The following is a 22,146-nucleotide window of genomic DNA, read 5'->3' as shown; positions in this document are numbered from 1 at the left end:
CCCCTGTGGGCTTTAAGGGCCGTGGAGAGGGGATATTACAGACCTCCAATACCTGCCTGCTTCGATGGGGACCGCTTCCAAACTTCCCCTTTACTTCATCTTGCAACTCGATGCTCACATGGGAGGACTATGACGATTTATATCGGTCTGAGCGCGAAAAAATACGGGACATCGGCTCAGTCCTGGATGGGGCAGCAGCCGACCGGGTTTTGTGACTCTTTTAAACTCTGCAAGATGAAGATACTCGCACGGTGCTCCGCGTTCCTCCAAGCCTTAAGGGCTCGCCTCCAAGATCTGGGTGCTGAAAAATGAAGCTATCCGCATTCACATCAAGTCTATCTGGCAAGGCAACCGTCCGCTTGCAGAATTTGCCCGTGAATTTCGTGCGGATGCTGCCCGACTCCCTCCTGAGTGGCCTGAGCGCATGAAATGTGAATACTTCTCGGATGCTGTTGACGGTAAGCTGCGTGGAACGGTGTTTTTAATTCAGATCCCCCCGCGACTATTGTTGATTGGATCGAATTGGGATCCCAGGTGGCGCCTCGTATGGAGTACGCTCGCGGCCGGAGGCTGCCCACGCCCAAAACCCTTTTCACTGGCCACCACCACTGCGGCAATGCTCGCCAAGCTTCAGCCGCCCCTACCGACTATTACCTCCGATTGCCGCCGCCGACTGGGATTGTGTCTTTACCGCGGAGGACCAGGTCATCTGGCCACCAACTGCCCGAAAAAACAGAAGCCAACTGGCCCGCCGGGCTACAAGCACTCCCATCTTCGCCAAGCCACCACGCAAATCCTGGCCGCCTCTTTAACAGGCTCGCCTAAGGCAGTGCCATCGAAGGCTACCCAGAGGAGGGGGAAGCAGCTGTTTGCCTTTCTTCAGCTCCCCATGGACATGGGTTCGACTCCAGACGCTGTGAGTGAAGGCAGCGCTCCCATTACAATCCAAGCGTTTCTGGCCAACCCCTCTAAGCATACTCGTATTATAGCCTCAGCCCTTGTGGACTCTGGCTGCTCCCATTGCTTAATGCGGCCCTATAGGTGGCTGAGGAGCCAGGTTCAGATTCAAGTCCCCCCTGGCTAAGCCTTCCATACCATTCACCCAAATGGACGGGCAGTCCTCTCGGGAGCTGGCTGACCGGCCCAGTTCAAAACGCAACCTGTTCTCCTACCGACCATTGGGAGAAAATTAGTTTTATTCTGGCGCTTGTGGACGAACCCGCCATAGTCGTGAGCATGCCATGGTTGCTGTTGCATGGAACCGTAAAATCTCATTTGGAAAGAAAGGATCTTAGAATTCACTGACCCTCCCCGGGCGGTGAACATACGAATTGGGGGGAAAACTCGGGCTTCTCCTGACGCACCCCCCCCCCTGGCTTCATCAGCGATTGCTCCCGATTCTACCAGCATTCCACCAGCTTACCAAGATTTAGCCAGAGTATTTCAGGAGTAAGAATGCGATCAGTTGCCACCCTGACAGAGACACTGACTGCAAAATCGCATTACAGCCAGGGGCTTAACTGCCCAAAGGTAGAATCTAACAAGATGAGTCCCAATGAGGAGAAGGAACTTCGTGCCTTCTTAGACAAGAACCTCGGTTCGAGTTCATACGGCGGGCATACCAAACACACACACATGCTGCTCCTGTATTGTTTGTAAAAAAAAGAGATGGGTCTTTACGGCTCTGCACAGATTGACGAGGATTCAATGCAGTCTCCTTGTCCAATAAATACCCTTTGCCATTAATCAAAGGATCTTTTAGACGCATTAAGTAAGGGACGCATCTTTACTAAGTTGGACTTGAGAGAAGCTTACTACAGGGATAGAATTGCTGGAGGCTATGAGCACTTGACTGCATTTAATACCAAAGTTTGGACAGTTTGAATACTTAATAATGCCATTCGGGTTAAGTGGGGCCCCCGGAGCTTTTATGGCCCTTATCAACGAAGTTCTCCATGATTTATTGTACAAGGGAGTAGTGGTGTACTTAGATGATGTTTTAATTTATTCACAAACCATGGAGGAGCATGAAGCATTGGTTCGAGAAGTATTGAAACGTTTGCTCAACAACTCCCTCTTTGCCAAACTTTCCAAATGCTGTTTTCACCAAACCTCTATTGACTATTTGGGTTACCGGATCTCGCCCGAGGGCCTAAAAATGGATCCTGCTAAGATTGATGCAGTCCTCCAATGGCCTGCCCCTACCAGCCGAAAGGAACTCCAATCTTTTCTAGGTTTTGCTAATTTTTATCGCGACTTTATACCCCAATTCGCTGAACTGACTCTCCCACTCACAGACCTCTTACGCACTAAGGGTAAAGATCCACTGACTGCCAAGCCCGGGGCCCCCCTTTCCTGGTCTGAAGAATGTCAGACAGCCTTTCAGCTTTTAAAATCTGCTTTTACTACCGAACCTATCCTGAAGCACCCTGACCCAGATCTCCCGTTTGTGGTTCACGTGGATGCCTCGGACAAAGCGCTTGGGGCAGCCCTGTTGCAGAGAAATAAAGATGATAGGCTGGTTCCGTGTGCTTATTTATCAAAGAAATTCTCCGGTGCTGAACTCAACTGGACTGTAGGGGATAAAGAGACTGCGGCCATCAAAGTAGCACTCTCCACTTGGCGCCACTGGCTGGAGGGGGCTAAACACCCCTTTCAAGTTTGGTCGGATCACAAGAACTTGGCCGCCCTCTCCACCCCCCTCAAGATGTCCGCGAAGCAATTTCGTTGGGCCGATTTCTTTTCTCGTTTCTCTTTCACGGTCCATTTTTCCCCCGGAAAAACCAATAAACTGGCTGACGCGCTCTCGCGCCTACCCGGGGAGGGGGGTGGAGCTGCCTTACGGGACATTCCGCGCACTGTTCTCTCCCCCTCCCAATTGGGGCTGGCTGTCACCCGATCTCAGACATCCACTCCTCCTTCTCCGCCCATTCCCAGCCTGGTCTCTCCTTTCCTACGGGAACTCGAGGAGGCGGGGCGGCGCGAGCCTCCGGCGGAGGAAGGTGACTCCCAATTGCGTTTGGAGAATGCCGTTTGGCGGCGGGGGGATTGTTGGTACGTGCCTCCCCCCCTCCGTAAGCAGGTTCTCGAGGCCTGTCATGATGCCCGCTCGGCTGGACATTTTGGCTTTCTAAAAACTCTGCATTTGGCCCGCCGTCAGTTCTGGTGGCGCGCGATGCGCAAGGACATTGAGACGTATATTAAAGGTTGCTCTGTTTGTGCAGAAGCCAAGAACGTTCCGGGAAAACCCCATGGTCTGTTGAAACCTCTCCCGGTGGCCTCCCGCCCCTGGGAAGTCATCTCCATGGATTTTATTACAGATTTGCCAGAAAGTCATGGCAACACGGTCTTGTGGGTGGTGGTGGACTTATTTTCTAAACAAGCCCATTTCATCCCATGTGCTTCCATCCCCTCCGCTCCTAAGTTAGCGCGTCTGTTCATTCAGCATGTTTACCGTCTACACTCCGCCCCCGTTAAGGTGGTCTCCGACCGCGGCCCCCAATTCATTTCAAAGTTCTGGAAAGCTTTTCTAGGGTTGTTAGGGGCCGCCCCGGCGGTTGCCGCCCCCTACCACGTTCAAAGTGACGGTGAGTCGGAGAGAACGAACAGAACCCTAGAGCAGTATTTACGTTGTTACACCAACTACCACCAAGACAATTGGTGCGAGCTAATTCCGTTTGCAGAATACGCCTATAATAATGCGGTTCATAGCAGTACAAAAAAGACCCCCTTCGAAATTGTGTCCGGTCGCTCCTTCCCGCCGTTGCCGCAACTACCTGCGGAAGCATTGGATCCTCCAGAGTTTCAGCAGTGGATTTCATCTCTGGCCGAGGGGTGGAAAATGGTCCAGACTGCCTTACAACAGGCTAAAGACTCCCAAAAGCTGCAAGCGGATAAGCACCGCTCGGATTTCCCTCTGCGTGTAGGCGCCTGGGTGTATTTGTCTACCAAAAATCTCAGAGACGTGCATAAATCTTCAAAACTAGGCAAAAGATTTGTGGGACCTTTTCAGATTACTAAAGTTATTAATGATGTCACTGCCCGATTGGATTTGCCTAACTCTCTTAGTAATATCCATCCTGTCTTCCATTCCAGTTTACTCAAGGAGGCTCCCGTTTCCGATGCCTGGCACGACCCACCGGAGAGACCCCCACCGACTATAATTGATGGCCACAAGCATTACGAAATTGACGCCATCCTGGACTCTCGCTTTAATCGCAAACGCTTACAATATTTAGTCTCTTGGGTGGGGTATTCCTCTGGGTATAATCAATGGGTTTATTCCGAAAATATTGACGCCCCCGCCCTCATTTCTGCTTTCCACCGCGCCTTTCCGCACAAACCTGGGGGGGAGAGGTCTTTTTTAAGGGAGGCAGAGTGTAAAGGATTCAATGGTGTTGATGAGCGGGTCAGCCGCCTGGCCTTGACTACATTCCACAGCCCGGGCGATAGGCCAGCTTCTCCGGCGGAGACCTTATCTCTGCGAGGGAGATGAGACCTCCGTTCCCATGGGAATCCGGGAGGGGGGATGGGATGGACAGAGTTATAACCTGTGCTTCTGGCGGGAGATCTTATTCCTGCCACTGCGTGTACGTGAGCTTTCTAGGATGTCTGAATAAACGGTCTTTTACACCCAAAAAGCCTTTTATTTCTGCTTCTATGGAATTCCTTACATTATGTACGTTAAATATTTGTGTGTTAGCATACACATGTTTCTCAGTTGTATTGTGGGTTGGGTTTTCCCTTTAAGTTTTGCTAAAATATTTCGGGCTTAAGTTCTTACTGGATAGCCCAGGCTATCCAAATCTGAGGTCATTTCAGAAGGAAAGCCCTGGTTAGTACTTGGGTGGGCGACCACCAAGGAAGCCCAGGGTCGCAACGCACAGGCTAGCTATGGCAAACCACCTCTGAATGTCTCTTGCCTTGAAAACCTTCCAGGGGTGCTATAAGTTGACTGCAACTTGACGGCACTTGCCGTTTGAGGGAAGTAACTAATAATCCTCCCCCATTCTATTCCTTAAATTAATACCACAACAACAGCATTTTGATTAGGGGAAAAAGGTTGGCCATAGCCTTTTATTACAATATTGGTTCAAGGTAAACTAAGCATAAGGCGCAGCATGGGGGTCTGATCCGTGTGCTGGGCAGCCCAAATGCTGTCCCCCAGTCACCTAAATTTTCCTCCCGCACGCCTGCTGAGGAAAATTGGCACACGTTGGAGCAGCTTCTGAGGCCCCTTCCGCACACGCAGAATAATAAGAATAATTTTCAATCCAGTTTCATAACAGTTTGCAAGTGGATTTTGCTATTCCGCACAGCTGCAAAGAGCATTGAAAGTGGATTGAAAGCGCATTATTTTGCGTGTGCAGAAGGGGCCTGAGATTCCAGTGGGGCGGTTGCCACTTCCTGAAGACTCCTTGCTGCCAGGGGCACAAGCCATAGAAGCCCACGTCTGGGCATATCTCCCTGTTGGCTTGTTCTACCCCCAACCTCGTAAGGAGGTTCCATCTAAGCGGGTCTCTCACCTGTTGTCCCCAAACGAAAGATCAGTCCCCCACTCGCAATCTGCCGCTAGCTATGGCAAAACCAAGTATGCATTAACACATAAAATAGGGAGGGGTGGGTGGGCAACGCAACTGGCTCAGACAGAGTGGGGACGTGGTGGAGCCGGGCCTGGCCTTATAAAGGCTGCCTAGCCCAGCCTCCCCTGACGTCAACCTGAGCCCCCAATGCCTGTATGCACGCTCAGTAGGCATGGGAAGCCTTGCAAGCCCAGTGGGCTCGTGAGGCTTGTGAAGGCGGCAGCCGCGCCCGGAGGCTGTCCCTTCCACCCGCAGCAATGGCGGCTGCGTTGAGTCGCGGCCGCCCCTTTTCCACCACCACTTCCAAGACCTCACCGAGGCGGTATACTCGTGTCACTGAGGTTGATGGATACGTATGGCAGAAAAATGGAAGGCATTTTGATCCTTTCACACTTTCAATTCCATCTGCAACTGGATTTTGCTGTATGGAATGGGCAACTCCACTGGCAAATGATTATTGAAGTTCGCTGAAAGTGGATCAGCGGCCCCTTCCGCACATGCAGAATGATGCACTTTCAATCCGCTTCCAATGCACTTTGCAGCTGGTTTTTACTGTGCGGAAGAGCAAAATCCACTTGCAAATAATTGTGAAAGCGGATTGAAAGTGCATTTGGGACTCTTTAGTTTGGAGAGGAGACGTCTGAGGGGGGATATGATTGAAGTCTATAAAATTATGCATGGGGTAGAAAATGTTGACAGAGAGAAATTTTTCTCTCTTTCTCACAATACTAGAACCAGGGGGCATCCATTGAAAATGCTGGGGGGAAGAATTAGGACTAATAAAAGGAAACACTTCTTCACGCAACGTGTGATTGGTGTTTGGAATATGCTGCCACAGGAGGTGGTGATGGCCACTAACCTAGATAGCTTTAAAAGGGGCTTGGACAGATTTATGGAGAAGTCGATCTATGGCTACCAATCTTGATCCTCCTTGATCTCAGATTGCAAATGCCTTAGCAGACCAGGTGCTCAGGAGCAGCAGCAGCGGAAGGCCATTGCTTTCACCTCCTGCACGTGAGCTCCCAAAGGCACCTGGTGGGCCACTGCGAGTAGCAGAGAGTTGGACTAGATGGACTCTGGTCTGATCCAGCAGGCTAGTTCTTATGTTCTTATGTTCATTATTCTGCATGTGCGGAAGAGGCCAAAGTGTAACATTCAGACACGTATGCAGTGGATGTTTTGAATTCTTCAGTCTTGAAGCCGCAGACACGCTTCTGCTCTCTGTCACTGCCACACTCTTTTAAAACACGCAAAATGAGTGGCAGAGGAGCTGCCATTCATGAAGCAAGCACAAGCCCAGACCCCTTGTTCCAAATCTTTTTGACTAGCTCCCCCCCCCCTCCCTTCTACCTTTTAGCTGGGTCTTCTGCATAAAGTGTTCTTCTCTTTTTCTATCCTTCGGTCCCTCTTGAAATTTTAGCTCTATTTCGGTCTGGCAAAAAGCCTCATAAGCGCAGGCGCAAGTCGAAAGGTAAATTTTGAGCCGCGGCTGCTTCTCCTCATTGTAGCTTCCTCCTCTTGTCGGTAGGATCCGTAGGCAGCCCGATACGCTGTAGGCTCATAGGTAGGAAGTGAACAGTGTCGCTTTGTTTCCTGCTATCTCTGTGCCATTCTACTGTAGCTGTATTCCAAGTTCTATGTTCAGCCTGTTCATACTACTTGTGTTGACCTCCTTTGTACATTCCCTGCAGCTTCATCACATCTGGACTGATGCCAGTCCTCCCTAAAGGATTAACAGTCCACCTTGGATTGTCAATGCCTAACCCTCTTTCAAATTACAAGTCCAGCTTAAGATCTACTTGGTGCTATAAGGAAGTCCCTGTATCCCAGCCTGAAGGTGGGAGGTTGCACAGAGAGGATTCTGAACCCAGAGGTACAATCCAAAATACCTCTGTGTCCTTGAGAGCCAACGTGGTGTAGTGGTTAAGAGCAAGTGGATTCTAATCTGGAGAACCAAGTTTGATCCTCCCATCTGAAAAACCAGGGGGGCAGAGGATAGAATCTTTTTTTTCTGGGAACTGAAGTTTACAATCCCAAATGTAGCAACCAAAATTGGTTACACACATCTCTGGCAGGACTGAGCATGAAGAAGAGCTAAATACTGGAATCTGTTTAGCTCACTTCTATTTTGACAAACATGAATGTAAAATGATGATGACATTGTTCTTCATGTTCAGATGAGGACAGACTGTCACGGAGGAGAAGTCTGGTGGATACTTTATCCATCCAAGTGGACCTTGTGCCTGGCTGCAATTTGCAAGAAAAGGTATGCATAACTTCTGCCTTAATCAAAACAGATTCTTAGGGGATTTTTATTTTAGCATTTACTTCAGTTTTTCAGTCTTCTGTTCTTTGAGTAATAATCTTTCCTATATCAACATATCTGTGCAAGAACACTATGCCCCATTATGCATGGAACGTTGTCCTCAGGGCTCTTACCTGCGTAGTCGGGTTATAGTGCGGTCGCCTCGCATTTCTCTGTTTACACGCAAAGAGGCACCCTACAGCTTACTGTGCAGCTTGCTTGCTGAATTCTCCTGGGTGTGCTTTACCTGGTTCTCTTAACTCTGTCCATCAACCCACACTTAAAGACACAAATCTCATCACACCCTGAAGTTGCAAAATTGCTCACTTTGTTAAAGCCCTATAAATTGGTGTTATATTGATATTGCCCCTTTCCAAAAATACCCCCCCCCCAATAAAACAGGCAAAGCAGTTCCCTGAACCAAACTCTGCTGAAGCAGGAAACCATGTCCTAGAACTTATATTCTCTCTCTCCCCCACTCCCTCCACACACACACAAAGATACTTCCTGATGCTGCAGCAGCAGGAAGAGAGAGAGGCTTTTTATTTTGAAATTCCTTGGTATTTCTATATTCATGTATTAGCTCCATTATTATTATTCTTGTATTAGCTAATTATTATTATTATTATTATTCCTGTGTTAGCACATTGTTATTATTATTACATATTATTATCATCATTATTTTGATAGATCTTAATGGTGCAAATTCTTGAAGTTGAAATAAAGTTTTTAAAAGCTGTCCTGATCATCAGAGAGTGCAGAAGTAGAGCGAGTGAGGTGGGGTGGAGCAAAAACGTCTGAAGCAAAGAATAACGCGAGGCCATTTCTTTCATCTTCTCTGTGAAGCAGTGGAAAAAGTTACTCTTTGCCTCCTCTCACAAACAGCGGAGATTATGGGATCTGCCATGCAATGAGTGTGGGGGGTTGGGGGAAAAAGCATCTGTCACAGAAATTCTGCCCCAAAAAGAATCTCCCTTCAGTGCGGGGCAGAGCACCAGTGTATAATCGGCCTATGGCTGGTACCCACCCCTTCTGCTTAGCCAAGTTGGAAACTTTTCTCAGGCAGAAGGGGATCTCTGAGCTTCTTCCAGTGGAGAAATTCTTCTTATCCAACCAGAATTTTAAAGAACCTTGGATAGCACAAGAGGTTCTTGCATCAGAGGGAAGATTCTTGGCACAGTGAGAAAGTACCATTGCTAGTAAAACAGCTCTGTGGGATTCAATTTTTGGCTGGTGCTGAAAAACCCAGCAAACAACAGACTTAGGAAGACATTTCAGAGCTAATGGCTGTCAATAGCCCGATATTCCACACATTCTTTGAAGGACACAGGGAAAGGCCTAAGTGAGTTGTTTCCGCATGACAAAATTATACCTGTGTACCACAGTTTTTAAAAATCTGGGTCTATTTTATCCCGGGGTGTCCGTTTGCATGGCTATCCATTTTTGAAGGAATCCAGTGAAGAGCAGGAGGAGATATTCCAGCTTGTTTCTCATGAGCCCAGGACTTCTGTATTTTCTCTGGAAGCACATCTTTGGAAGCCCAGTGTCCCACATTCTGGTTGGCTGTTGTTTTTGAGTGGCAGCTTGAATGAATGTCAGGCAGGGAGATCAGGCAGCTGGGCAGGAAAAATAAACCATCCCTGCTCCCAATTTGTGTTTGCACAGTAGCAGGCTCACCCTAGGTTTTTTTTTAAAGAACCTCCAATTTGGCAGTTTTTGACTACCCTGGGATGAGGGAAATATTGTGGGGCAAACCTGGTTTAGGACCTACCAGGAACCATGCGGAATTCTTGGCTGCACAGGGATATTTTTCTTGCTCAACCCAGGATATTTTGACCTTGTGGAAATGACCATGGAGAAAAGAACAATGAGGAACAGGTGTCTGATTTAAACTTTTTTTTCTTGCATCATCAGCAGCAGCAAGCCTTTATTGGCATAGACAACAGAACAACAATAATTAAAAAACGAATTAAAAAGCATATACAATACAGGAAATAAATGTTAAGTCGAAGGAAATCTACTGGCATTTAGTAATTTCCAGGAGAAAGTCTGCCACTATCATACAGAGAGAAGGATCAGGATTGTCCAACAAGTAGTGTTTAAACTTGCAAATCTGTAGTATTGATAGTTTGTTTTTAAAAAAACAGTACAATTATTCTTAACAATTTGTTCAGCAGACTCTTTTCAGGAGACTGGATTTGAACTGGGGCTGGTTTTGACTCTGAATGCTTCAACAACTTCAACATTTGTTTTTTAGGTGAGCAGTACCGAAGAAATCACGTTTGAAACACTGAAGAAGGCAATAGGTAAGGTTGATTGCCTTTCGGTAGCTGTGAAACTACTGATAAGTCTCTGTGTAAAAAAAATAAATTGATCCGATAAGACTGTGTTGACTGTTGTGGTTTTTCAGGGCTGTGTTGCCATAGTGTGGTAATTTTGCTCTTAATGCTTCACCTGTATCTATGGCTGACCCCTTCAGAGGCAGGTCATGGTGAGATGTGGGAGAGGAATTTTGTTAGGCTAAATTGGGGTCTAGAAATGGTACCTGAAGAGAGCCAGCGTGGTGTAGTGGTTAAGATGAGGTGGACTCTAATCTGGAGAACTAGGTTTGATTCCCTGCTGCTCCACCTGAGTGTCAGAGGCTTATCTGGTGAACCAGATGTGTTTCCACACTGCTACATTCCTGCTGGGTGACCTTGAGCTAGTCTCGGTTCTCTCAGAACTCTCTCAGCCCAACCTGCCTGTTGTGGGGAGAGGAAGGGGAAAGAGTTTGTAGGCCATAAATCCAAACTCTTCTTCCTCTTCTTCTTCTCTTCTTAATTGTTGTTGCCATCTTTAGGATTTGTATTCTCTTGTTTTAACCTGAGTGGTACCTCATTTCTGCATTTATGCCTACATTTCTAACTAGTGATAAGGTGATTCCATGAAGGGGTAAATGACTTCACTTCTGTAATTTTTTAACACATTGCTTCTTCTGTAGAGGGAAGAAATGACTTAATTTCACCTTTGCTCTGCCCTCTTAATTCTTGTTTCTACTGTGCTTTTCTTGGTTACTGTTATTATGTGACATTCATATATATTTTTTTAAAATATATCTTTCCATAGATAGCAATGGGCTTGAGGAACAAGAGAAGGAAAAGCGGCGGCTGGTGATAGAAAAATTCCAGAAGGCTCCTTTTGAAGAGATCGCAGCTCAGTGTGAAACTAAAGTGAGTATCTTTACTGGATTGTAACTTGCTAGTTTTAAGAGCTCCACAACGAATCAAAACATTTAGTCAAGAAGCTCTGAGAGCCAGCAGGGTGGTGTCGTGGTTAAGAGCAGGTGGATTATAATCTGGAGAACCGGGTTTGATTCCCCTCTCCTCCACCTGAGTGGCAGAGGCTTATCTGATGAACCAGATGTGTTTCTGCACTCCTACATTCCTGCTGGGTGACCTTGGGTTAGTCACAGTTCTCTCTGAACTCTCTCAGCCCCACCTACCTCACAGGGTGTCTGTTGCGGGGAGAGGAAGGGAAAGGAGCTTGTAAGCTATCTTGCAGGAGAGAAAGGTGTGGTATAACAACAACAACAACAACCTTTATTTGGCATTTAAAAATGGGTTCTAGAGTGTTGCCAGACATTTTTGAAACACAAATCAAGAGTACATTCAAAGCGCAGACAGGAAGACTGTATATAGCAGTATACATTACTTAGAAAGTTCTGTCACTTGTAAAAGAAATTTTGCTACTTTTTCCAAGAGACATCTGTGTTGTTTAACAGAAGCTCCACAACAAACCAGTCAGAGTCACTTTCAGATTTGTCTAGGGCCAGCCTGGGAGAGAAATTCCTAATGCCCACATATCTCAGACCGTCAAGAATAATATGAGCAAAAGTCTCCACTTGATTTTTACAGTATGGACAAACCCGATCCTGGAGAGGTGTGGTATAAATCCAAACTCTTCTTCTTCTCTGAGGAGTGGGTTACTTATGCAAAGACTTACCATCTTTATCTTCCATTGTGTAGAAATTATTCCAAGGATAAGTTTGGGTGCCAAAGTCTTTGTTGTGGTGGAAGGTGCAGTCAAATCACAGCCAACTTTCGGCAATCCCAAACAGAAGTGGTTTGCCATTGCCTGACTGTGTGGAATGCACCTGGACTTCCTTGATGATCTCCCTTCTTAATATTAACCACGGTCAACACTGCTTAGCTTCTAAAATCTGATGAGATCAAGCCAGCTTGGGCCATCCAGGACAGGGCAAAAATCTCTCTATCACGTACGTGTCCAGTATGCGGTGTAGTGGTTAAGAGCAGGTGTAATCTGAAGAACCAGGTTTGATTCTTCACTACCACTTGAACTGTGGAGGCTTATCTAGTGAACCAGATTAGCTTGTGCACTCCCACACACGGCAGCTGGGTGACCTTGGACTAGTCACAGTTCTTTGGAGCTCTCTCAGCCCCACCCACCTCACAGGCTGTTTGTTATGGGAGGGAGGGGAGGGAAAGGAGATTGTAAGTCTCTTTGAGTCTTCTTACAGGAGAGAAAGGGGGGATATAAATCCAAGCTCTTCTTCTCTTCTTCTTCTTATGGACTAGTTCACCAAACATGTTGTCAGAGTAGGCCCAGAAAGCAAAACCAAGTGCAACAGAAGACAGTTCCAGGAGAGCAAACTTACTGTTATCCTGATTTGGATGGGCCAAAGGGGTACCGTTTGTTCATCCCGTATCTTTCTGAAATTTTTCAACTTTCCATTTTGCAGGCAAACCTGCTTCATGAGAGACTGACACAGATCTTGGAGCGTACAGTCCGGTAAGACTTTGGGGACAAAAGAGTTATTGAAAAATATGCACAGCCTACAGGATTAACTTGTTTGTCACTTTAAAAAAAATTACACTATATTTGGCTGCAATCCTACGCTTGCTTACTAGGAAGCAACTCCCATTAAAATCAGCAGGGCTTACTCCCAAATAAAGAAGCTTGCTCACTATTTATTTCACTTATGCTCTGCCTTTCTGCCTAAGGAAGACTGAAAGCAACTTACACAGTTCCCTTTTTTTCAGTTTTGATCCATATAACAACTTTTGAGGCAGTATAATCTGAGTATGTGCGACTGTCCAAAAATCGTTGCGCAAAGTTCTGTAGCGTTATGGGGATTTGAACCTGGGTCTCCCCGATCCTAAGCTGAAAACATGAAATGCACGGATATAGGATGGGTGACACCTGGCTTGAGAACACGACATGTGAAAGGGATCTGGGAGTCTTAGTAGACCACAAACTGAGCATGAGTCAGCCGTGTGACGCGGCAGCCAAAAAAGCCAATGCAATTTTGAACTGCATCAATAGAAGTCTAGATCGAGGGATGTAATTGTACCTCTCTATTCTGTATTGGTTAGATCTCACCTGGAATATTGTGTACAGTTCTGGGCACTGCAATTCAAGAAGGGTATTGACAAGCTGGAAGTTGTTCAGAGGAGGGCAGCCAAAATGGTAAAAGGTCTGGAATCCATGCCCTACGAGGAAAGATTTAGGCAGCTGGGGATGTTTAGTGTGGTGAAGAGAAGGTTAAGAGGTGACATGATAGCCCTGTTTAGATATTTGAAAGGATGTCATGTCGAAGAGGGAGCAAGCTTGTTTTCTGCTGCTCCAGAGACTAGGACCAGGAGTAACGCGTTCAAGGTGAAGGAAAAGAAATTCCACCTAAACATCAGGAAAAGCTTCCTGACAGTAATGGCTGTTTGACAGTGGAATGCACTACCTCGGAGTGTGGTGGAGCCTCCTTCTTTGGAGGTTTTTAAAGAGAGGCTGGATGGCCATCTGTCAGGAGTGCTTTGATTGTGAGTTCCTGCATTGCAGGGGGTTGAACCTGATAGCCCTTGCGGTCTCTTCCAACTCTATGATTCTATGTTTCTGTGACTCTAACCACTACCAAAGAAGCTAAATCCCAACTAAAGAAGCTAAAACCAAACAAACACAACAGTTATGTTTAGGCTTTTAGGGCAAACATTTAAAATGGAAACAAGTAGAAAAATAAGCCCATGGTGAAGCAGAGAAATAACATTTTATTTTTTTTATTTCTGTAGACCTCCTCCAAGCCCTTCCGGCACCGCAGCAATCACCGCTGGCCATGTTCATTACCGATCCATTCCGGTCTATGAGATGAAGTTTCCAGATCTTTGTGTGTATTGAGTATCCTCTGCGGTCGTCAAAAACGGTTCCCAGTTTCTGTGTATTTTTCCCCTTTAAATGATGGAGTTTTCTGCCCAAAGCAGATAATATGTTACTTTACATCTCCAATGCACACCAGTTCCTTTAAAACAACTGATCTTTGTTGCTGACCAGTTTTTCATATTGTATTTTCATATATTGCTTGTTTTAGACTATATATTTTAAAAATCATGATTATTTTTGTTACATGTTGAATTCGTACATTTTTCGAAATATTTTGTTCCCTCTTAAGTATACTTACAGAGCACAGGTGGCTCTTTTGTGCAATAGATGGATATTTCTGTGGAATGTGGCTTTCTTTTGCAAATGGGCAGTGTGAGCTTTTTTCTTAGTGACGTTTAAGGCCAAATCTGTGCTGCAGCTGCGTTCAGACAACAAACTTAACCCCAGCTAACTTAAAACGTGCATAAGCTCTTTTCTTTCTGCTGCCTTCTCGCACAGGAAAATATTAGATACGAACTAAATCCAGCAACGGGACCCTAAATGACAATTTAGTGCAGATTTAGGGCTCAGGGATCGTGCGTCTTGGTCTGGATGCAGTGCGGTACGAGGAAGATGCTGTGATTGTGATGACATCACTTCCGAGGAAATCCTGGAAGTGACAGGAGTTTATCACATAGAGCATTTTCCCACTTACCAGTAGCTGCGCTCTACTGTAGCCAAGTAGCGCGGGGTCCCCCGGCACTCCCCACTACAGGGGCGGCGACAACGCAGCCGCCCCGACGCTGCCGCTGTCGCGCCCCCTCAGCGCGCGTCATTCCTGGCGCTCTTCAAAACGGCCCCTTTTGATGACGTCGTGGGGACGCCCGGGCGCGCACCAGAAATGACGCACGCTGAGAGTAGCGCGCGGCATAGGGGGGTCGTGGCAAGTGGGGAAACGCCCATCGTTTCCGGCGTTTCCTAGAGCTGCTGCCCTCTTCTTCTGTGTTTTCTCCCAAAGTGATGTCATCATGCTCTTGATGCCGGTGAGTTTTTAATTTTTTAATTAATGTTCTGATTTTTTTTCTGCCTGCTGCTGCTTGAACCAGCAATGACAATTCAGGGAAAGGTCTTGTCAGCCATAACAAAATGCATCCTACGCGAAGGCCGCAGCTGGGCTTCCAATGCTGACTTTTTCAGAGGGAGTTTCTCAATGTTAGTGCTGGACTCTATTCAGTTTTTATTAGGGAGCAGCAGTGGCGTAGGAGGTTAAGAGCTCGTGTATCTAATCTGGGGGAACCAGGTTTAATTCCCAGCTCTGCTGCCTGAGCTGTGGAGGCTTATCTGGGGAATTCAGATTAGCTTGTACACTCCCACACATGCCAGCTGGGTGACCTTGGGCTAGTCACAGCTTCTCGGAGCTCTCTCAGCCCCACCTACCTCACAGGGTGTTTGTTGTGAGGGGGGAAGGGCAAGGAGATTGTAAGCCCCTTTGAGTCTCCTGTAGGAGAGAAAGGGGGTAATATAAATCCAAACTCTTCTTCTTCTTCTATTATCCCCATAAGCTATTTTCTTCTCCTCCATTTGCTGTTGAAGGGACTTATCTTCTATACACAGAACTGGCCAGAGGCGGAGCAAGGGGGAACTGTGCCCAGGGCGCACTCACGCCCTGCGCCCCTGCCACAGCACTGTCTGCCCCCATCCCAAAACGCCCTGCCATGCCCCCTCTGCGGCCCGGCCATGCCCTCTATGCTGCTTTGCTCGGGGCATTGCGCCCCAGCTGGCCCCGTTGGCTCTATGCCACTGGAACTGGCTGATAGTTATAGTTCTTTTATGGAGGGACTTCCGCCAGAAGCCTGAAAATGTGCACTGTTTTTCCACGTCTAAATGAATATAGTTTTGTACAGATCGTGATTTTAAAAACAGAGTATTTTGATAGTCTTTTGAACCTTTAAGGAGAAAGTTATGTATTTGATAAAGCAACAGAACTGATACAGATGTACAGAAGGGGTCATTGTTTACATGCTAAGCTATGAAACTGAAGAAGCAGAAAAGTTTATTGTGTGAAATCTTTCTGTGCTGATGAGCGGTTGATAAACCCATATGAATGTTGAAATCTTATTTATTTGTTTGTTTGTTTTAGGCTTAGGATGTTAACTGTAGCTTAGCAAAAAGCCTTTCCTAAGTCCAGGTGTTGTGTTACATTCAATAACTGAGCGAAATTTCATAGGATCCTGTATGAAATATACACATTAACTGTACAAAGAATACTTTGGAGGATTAATGCTACTGCAAAATGTTATTGTTTAAAATTAGATAATTATGTTATTGTTTAAAATTAGATAATTGTGTAGCTCTTACATGTTAAATAATTATGTAGCTCAAATGAAAGAGGAATGGCAGCCCAGTGGTTTGTCTTGCCAGATTCAAAGACTATGGCAGTGGTGGCGAATGGGTGCCAGAGGTGGCACTCAGAGCCCTCTCTGTGGGCACGCGCAAACAGAGTGCCCCCACACACACATTAGGCTGGCCTGGGCCACTGGGCTCGATTATTAGCATTAAACCTCAGACCTAGTTTTGGGGAAGCAGTGTAGGTAACCCTGTTAAGCGCTGCTAAACCCCACTGATTTTCATGCGAAGAACTAAAGTGCGATCCTTTACCTGGGAGTAAGCTCAGTTGCCGGCAATGGGGCTTGCTTCTGAGTCCTAGGGTCTGACCTCCTAGGGTCATGATTCACCCGTTGGAAGAGCTGCACTGTTGCTTCAAAGCAAAGCCACCGACTACCAGCAAGCTTACTCCTGAGTAACGCATGCCTCGGAGCCAACCGTTTTTTCTAACCAAAAACCTCAGTATTCAGGTTAAATTGCCGTGTTGGCACTTTGCGATAAATAAGTGGGTTTTGGGTTGCAGTCAGGCACTTGGCCTCGAAAAGGTTCACCATCACTGCTCTATAGCATCTTATCCCTGTTGAACTCGATCTCCTCCCCAAACATTACCGCAAAATCTCCAGGAATTTCCTTGGCTAGAGCGGGCAATCCTACCATTCTTGTTAGTTTGGAATCTGCTTTAGAAATGGCAGGTAGCCAAGCGTTGAAATTATTCTCCTTGAAGCAACTGTGCATTTATTTGCAGTGAAGTTATTGACATAACCGCACTAGCTAATCACAGTAATCTAGATACTAATGGGAAGGTTTTGGATTTTTTTTTTAACTCCGTTTAGTAATGTCTATATTTTTATGTGGAAGCATACTGTTTTCTTGACCGCTACACCTCAACTGACTGTACTAACATCTTTGTCTGAGACAGAGTACATCACTTCACACTCCCAAACAGGGGCTGCAGTGATACAATTGGAAGGGGGGAGCAGGGGAGTGGCCAAGAGAGTGGATGAGAGGTTGCTGCCCCCCCCCCCAAATCTGCTACTGCCTCAAGTCTCCTCATTATAGAACCAACCCCACCTGGAACTGTTGCTTTAGTGGGGGCTCAGCATTTTAATCTTTTGCTGTCCCTGCGATCCCCAGGACTGGGTCTGTACCTGTGTAGCTTTTCTGCTTTAATGACATCTCTAGCTTTCTAACTCCTGGGGGGAAAAAACCAAAAACTGTTATCATGTAACTTGGATAATTCTGTCATGGTCATGCTGTGAAATTGGCCAGTTGTCCAAAGTCAATAAAAATGACCAGTTTGTCTCTCTGACAGTCACGTTTTCTTGGCATTACCTAATGAACCTTGGTTTGGCAAAATGTAGAACGTGCTTTGTGTAATCTTCTGTACCTAAGCCAATAAAGATTCATGCAAAATGCCCTGCTTGTTGCAAACATCTTTCTCAGCACGCCGTCTGTCTCCTCCATGTGTGCATTTTGCCATTACAGGAGAAATAGTTGTCTCTAAAGTATGACAGTCAATATATCTGAATTACAGGGAGGAATTGCCCATGAGCTCTGGTCCAAACAGGGAACCATAGAAAGCAGCATCCTTTAAGTAGGGTTGTGGAGTTCCGTGTGGAACTTGGAGATGTCCTGTAATTGCAGCTGATATCCAGACAACAAAGAAGAGAAAATGGCTGCTTTGGAAGGTCAACTGTATGGTATTATATGCTACTGAAGTCTCTCACCTCCTCAAAACCCATTCTCCCCAGACTCTACCCCTGAATCTCCCAAGGATTTCCCAACCTGGAACTAACAATTGGGCCTTTCTTCATAAGGGCTTGTTTCTGAGTCCTAGGGTCTGACCTCCTAGGGTCATGATTCACCCGTTGGAAGAGCTGCACTGTTGCTTCAAAGCAAAGCCACCGACTACTACTAAAGGTGTATTGGGCCTTTCTTCATAAGGGCAGAAGTGCTATGTATAAACCAGGATTTCTGCTTCTTTATAAACACACATGTACATCTTCCATTGGTTGTTTTGTATGGCAGCCATGTAGGGTTCCCAGGTCTCTGTCAGTGTTGGGGGCTCTTCCATCTTGGGGTCCTCCCCCAGGGCTTTCCAGCCGGTTGGCAAACTGAAGCCTAGGCTTCTATCACTGGTGATGCATCAACATCCCTTCCGATGCACACCAGAAATTATGTCATCACATTAACCACAGCATGGGGAAACTCTGGTATTTGGGCAAAAACTCTATGGTAAAAATGACTCCTACCATAGAGGTTTTGCCCAAGTATCGCAATGACCCTATGTCGCAAGTATCATAATGATGCCAATTCCGGTGCACACCAGCAGTGAAGACACACGTCACCAGCCAGAGACGCCCAGGTCTCAGTTTGCTACAGATAAGTTCCTCACCCCACCCCATCAGTTTCAGGGATATGTGGCAGCCCTACAGTCATGAAATGCTGTGGAGAAGGCTTTCAAAGCTGACCGGGTGCTGGGTAAGGTCGGTGGTCTTTCAAGGAAGGGCGCTTTGTGTTCTAAGAAGCTTAGAACAACCATGTAGCTTGCCTTAACCTTATTCTTGATTGTTTATATTGACACATTTTTCATCACAAAGGATACATGCATAAGAAGGAGATAAGTATTTTCGCAATTTGAGGAAACCAGGTAATTTATCAAGTGGTTTAGAACATCTTCCATCCAGACTTCAAGTTGTCTTGTAATTACAGGCTTCATTTTGATATTTCAGTCTAGTCTTTTACATGGTGTAGCAGTTTATGTAGCATGGAAATTTCCTTGTAAGAGGAAATAATTCGAGAAAATAATTTTAGAAAAAGCAGAATCTGAAGCTCATGTGAGTATGAGTAGGCTTGGAGATTTGGGTGCAACAAATACTGGATTCAGCCTGAATCTTGGCGAATTTGGGAATATTCGGGCCAAAATCAGCCGAATATGACCTGCCCGAATATTCTGGCTTTTTTTGGCTTTTTCGGTGTTTTTTCGTGTTTTGGCCTGCAGGGGGCGTGTTTTTAAAGCAAGTAGCACCAACATTTCAGGGTATCCTCTGGAGACTGTCCTGATGATACCACCCAAGTTTGGTGAAGTTGGTTTGGGGAGCAAAAGTTATGGACCCCCAAAGGGGGTGCCCCCATTGTTTCCAATGGGAGCTAACAAAAGATGCTATTACCAGGAGGGCCTCCTGGAGCCACCTTGAAGGTCTGGTGCCTCTACCTTGAAAAATGTGCAACCTGCTTACACACTCAGAAATTCCCCATTGGCTACAATGGAGCCACTGCAGAGCACAGGATCTGCAGAATCTGTGGGCACCCAGTCGAAGGTGAACCTGATGCCCACAGCATTTGCCCCTCCCAAGCAAACTTTAGCAAAGTTGGCTGGTTCCTTTCAGGAGACACACACAAGCAGCCCTGTTGGAAATTAGACACCCCTACCCAGAACAACTCCCCCAGAGGCTGCCCCCAAATCTTCAGCACAGAGCCAGCTGGGCATAACAGCAAGCCCCATTGAAGTCTATGGTGGGAAAAGTTCATTTTTCCCACCATAGAACTTGCTGAAGAGCCTGGCAGATTCTGGGGAACTTCTGAGTGTGTAAGCACTGGCTGCACATTTTTGAAGATAGAGGTGCCAGACTTTCAAGGTGGCACCAGGAGGCCTCCTGGTAATAGCATTCAGGCTTGGTGAACTCTGCTTCTGGGGGTGGGGGTGGGGTGGGTTGAGAGAGTTCTGAGAGAACTCAGCCAGCAAGCTTCACTTGCAGGAGCGGGGAAACAAAATAAGCCTTTCGGGGGCCCATAAAATTGAACCTCCAGAAGCTTCAAAAAACCTCTGCAGGCAAACATGCAAAAAAACCCCACCAAAATACAAAAAAATCAGACAGACCCGAATCTTTCAGATATACCCGAATATTCGGGTATATCCAAGTATGTTATTTGTACTGTTTGGGCATACAGATAATTTTATGCCCGAATAAATCCGAATCTGAATTTTGCCAAATTTCTAGGGTATTGACCAAGTCTAAGTATTAGCCCTTAATAGCTGATAATCGTGGCCAGATTAGTTTTGTAATATTGTTTGCTAGGGGTAAACCTACTCCTACTGTTCCCAAGCAAAAACTCTGTTTACATGAGCTACCAAAGTCTCATTCCAATGGAACGCTGCTTGCAACAAAAAGGAGAAATACTGAATGCTGAAATGTCTGATTAAACCAGTCGTGAAATGCTGTGCACTGGTTCTTTTCACACACATACAAACCCCTCCCAATTGCTGAATTTCTGGTTTCTGATGTGATTGACACAGTTTGAGTTTTACTAACCATTAAAAACACCCTGTACGATTGCACAAAATTTTCAACCATCTGGGGGAAGGGAGCTGGGCTTTGTGAAAGGAAGCAAGCGAGGAGAGCCTTCAGCATGGGTCCCCCATCAAACTGTCGTGGCCAATCAAAACTGAAACATCGGTTATCTCGGTTGCAGTGGTGCCGCTCTGGACTTTACCCGTGTTCGGTGTGCAGCTCGCTTCGCCCTTCTCAAAGTGCTCGTTGGCACCCCTACTTCCTCGCTGCTGCTCTCTTCTTCACTGGAGGTTCGGCTCTCGGTCCCAGCACTACTTGAGGGCCTTTCCTGTGCCCCCCGGCGGCAAAACAGTCTGTCCTCTTGGCACATGTGGCTGTTGGGGAATGACAGGCTTTCATTGAATGGGGCAGTAGACATGCACTCTGCGGCCGCCTTGTCACAGGCACACATGAGCTTTTCGCACATTGTCCACCCGATGCCTTTGAAAAAAAGAGTTAAATCGTTAAATCGATAATTAAAACAGAAAGTGGATTCAAGCCTGTTGGTAACTCTGGGACCCTTTCTGCACAGGCAGAAAGCAACTACTTCAGCCCAGCAAAACACTGTTTTGCCGGGGACCCTTCGCACAGGGCCGCTGCCAAATCGATGCAGCGACGCTCTGTTCCTGCCAAAACGATGTTTTCAAAACTCGCTCAGGGAGAGAGGTTTTCTGCAAACGGCGGCTTCCATCCGCTGCCATGCGAACGGCGGCAGGTGGAAGCCAACATATTCCCCTCCCTGGCACCAAACATCTCCTTACCTCCTGCTGGCTGCCATCACTCTGAAGAGCCCAGGGACACACACCCTTGCCCCCATAACTGCAGCCGTTGCTCTGGCCATGGGGGCATGTCCCCTGGCCTCCTCAGAGCGACAGCAGAGCAACGGCTGCCAGCAGGAGACAAGGGGGCTGCACGGCTGTGCAGAGCCTGCTCCGACAGCTGCACAGCCCATGGGGCCGTTTGTGCGAACGGCCCCAGAGCCTGCATCGGCATGATTAATGCCAATGTAGGCCCTCTCCCCTGGCTGTGCAGAAAGGGCCTCAAATTAGGAGAACAGTTTTGAAATGTGAGGTACACTATAGGGTTGTCAACTTTGGGTTGGGAAATATGTGGAGATTTGAGGAGGGGGTGGAGGATGGGAACAGCGGAGTTTGTGGAGGTTGTAATGCCAGAGAGTCCACCCTCCAAAGCAGCCATTTTCTCCAGGGGAACTGATCTGCCTCACCTGGAAATCAATCCTTATAGCGGGAGATTTCCAGGTGACAGTTGGAGGCTGGCAACTCTGGCCTTTTCCACACAGACACTGTAAAACGTTTTGAGGCAGAAAATGAAATGTTTTCTCTGTGGAGCTCCGCATTGTTTTTACCCAAAAACGTTTTCACCCTCAGAAAGTTTTAAAGGAGTCCCCTTTTAAAAC

At 46.7% G+C, this 22,146-nt stretch overlaps 2 protein-coding genes across 9 annotated transcripts in view; one reads left to right on the top strand and one right to left on the bottom strand.

Moving 5' to 3' along the window:
* Nucleotides 1-14,085, top strand: part of EFR3A (EFR3 homolog A) — an 83,411-nt gene extending 69,326 nt beyond the window's left edge. For 2 of the 3 annotated variants that reach the window (XM_048507625.1, XM_048507624.1), the window contains exons 20-24: nt 7,760-7,848; nt 10,145-10,193; nt 10,993-11,096; nt 12,626-12,675; nt 13,947-14,085. In XM_048507625.1, the coding sequence (XP_048363582.1) occupies nt 7,760-7,848; nt 10,145-10,193; nt 10,993-11,096; nt 12,626-12,675; nt 13,947-14,052 (398 nt within the window). In that variant the 3' untranslated portion in view covers nt 14,053-14,085. Of the gene's footprint in view, nt 1-7,002; nt 7,054-7,759; nt 7,849-10,144; nt 10,194-10,992; nt 11,097-12,625; nt 12,676-13,946 lie in introns of all 3 variants that reach the window. The other variant, XM_048507626.1, reaches the window with a different exon arrangement.
* OC90 (otoconin 90) overlaps nt 13,906-22,146 on the bottom strand; it is a 43,358-nt gene continuing 35,117 nt past the window's right edge. For all 6 annotated transcript variants that reach the window (XM_048507632.1, XM_048507627.1, XM_048507631.1 and 3 more), the window contains 2 exons: nt 20,893-21,170; nt 13,906-14,122 (listed from right to left, as the gene is read on the bottom strand). In XM_048507632.1, the coding sequence (XP_048363589.1) occupies nt 14,069-14,122; nt 20,893-21,170 (332 nt within the window). In that variant the 3' untranslated portion in view covers nt 13,906-14,068. The remainder of the gene's footprint in view (nt 14,123-20,892; nt 21,171-22,146) is intronic.

This window comes from Sphaerodactylus townsendi, linkage group LG09 (genome assembly GCF_021028975.2).
Source record: "Sphaerodactylus townsendi isolate TG3544 linkage group LG09, MPM_Stown_v2.3, whole genome shotgun sequence".
NCBI lineage: Eukaryota > Metazoa > Chordata > Lepidosauria > Squamata > Sphaerodactylidae > Sphaerodactylus > Sphaerodactylus townsendi.
The sequence above is the reverse complement of the archived record's forward strand: the minus strand, read 5'-3'. Positions and strand labels throughout refer to the sequence as shown.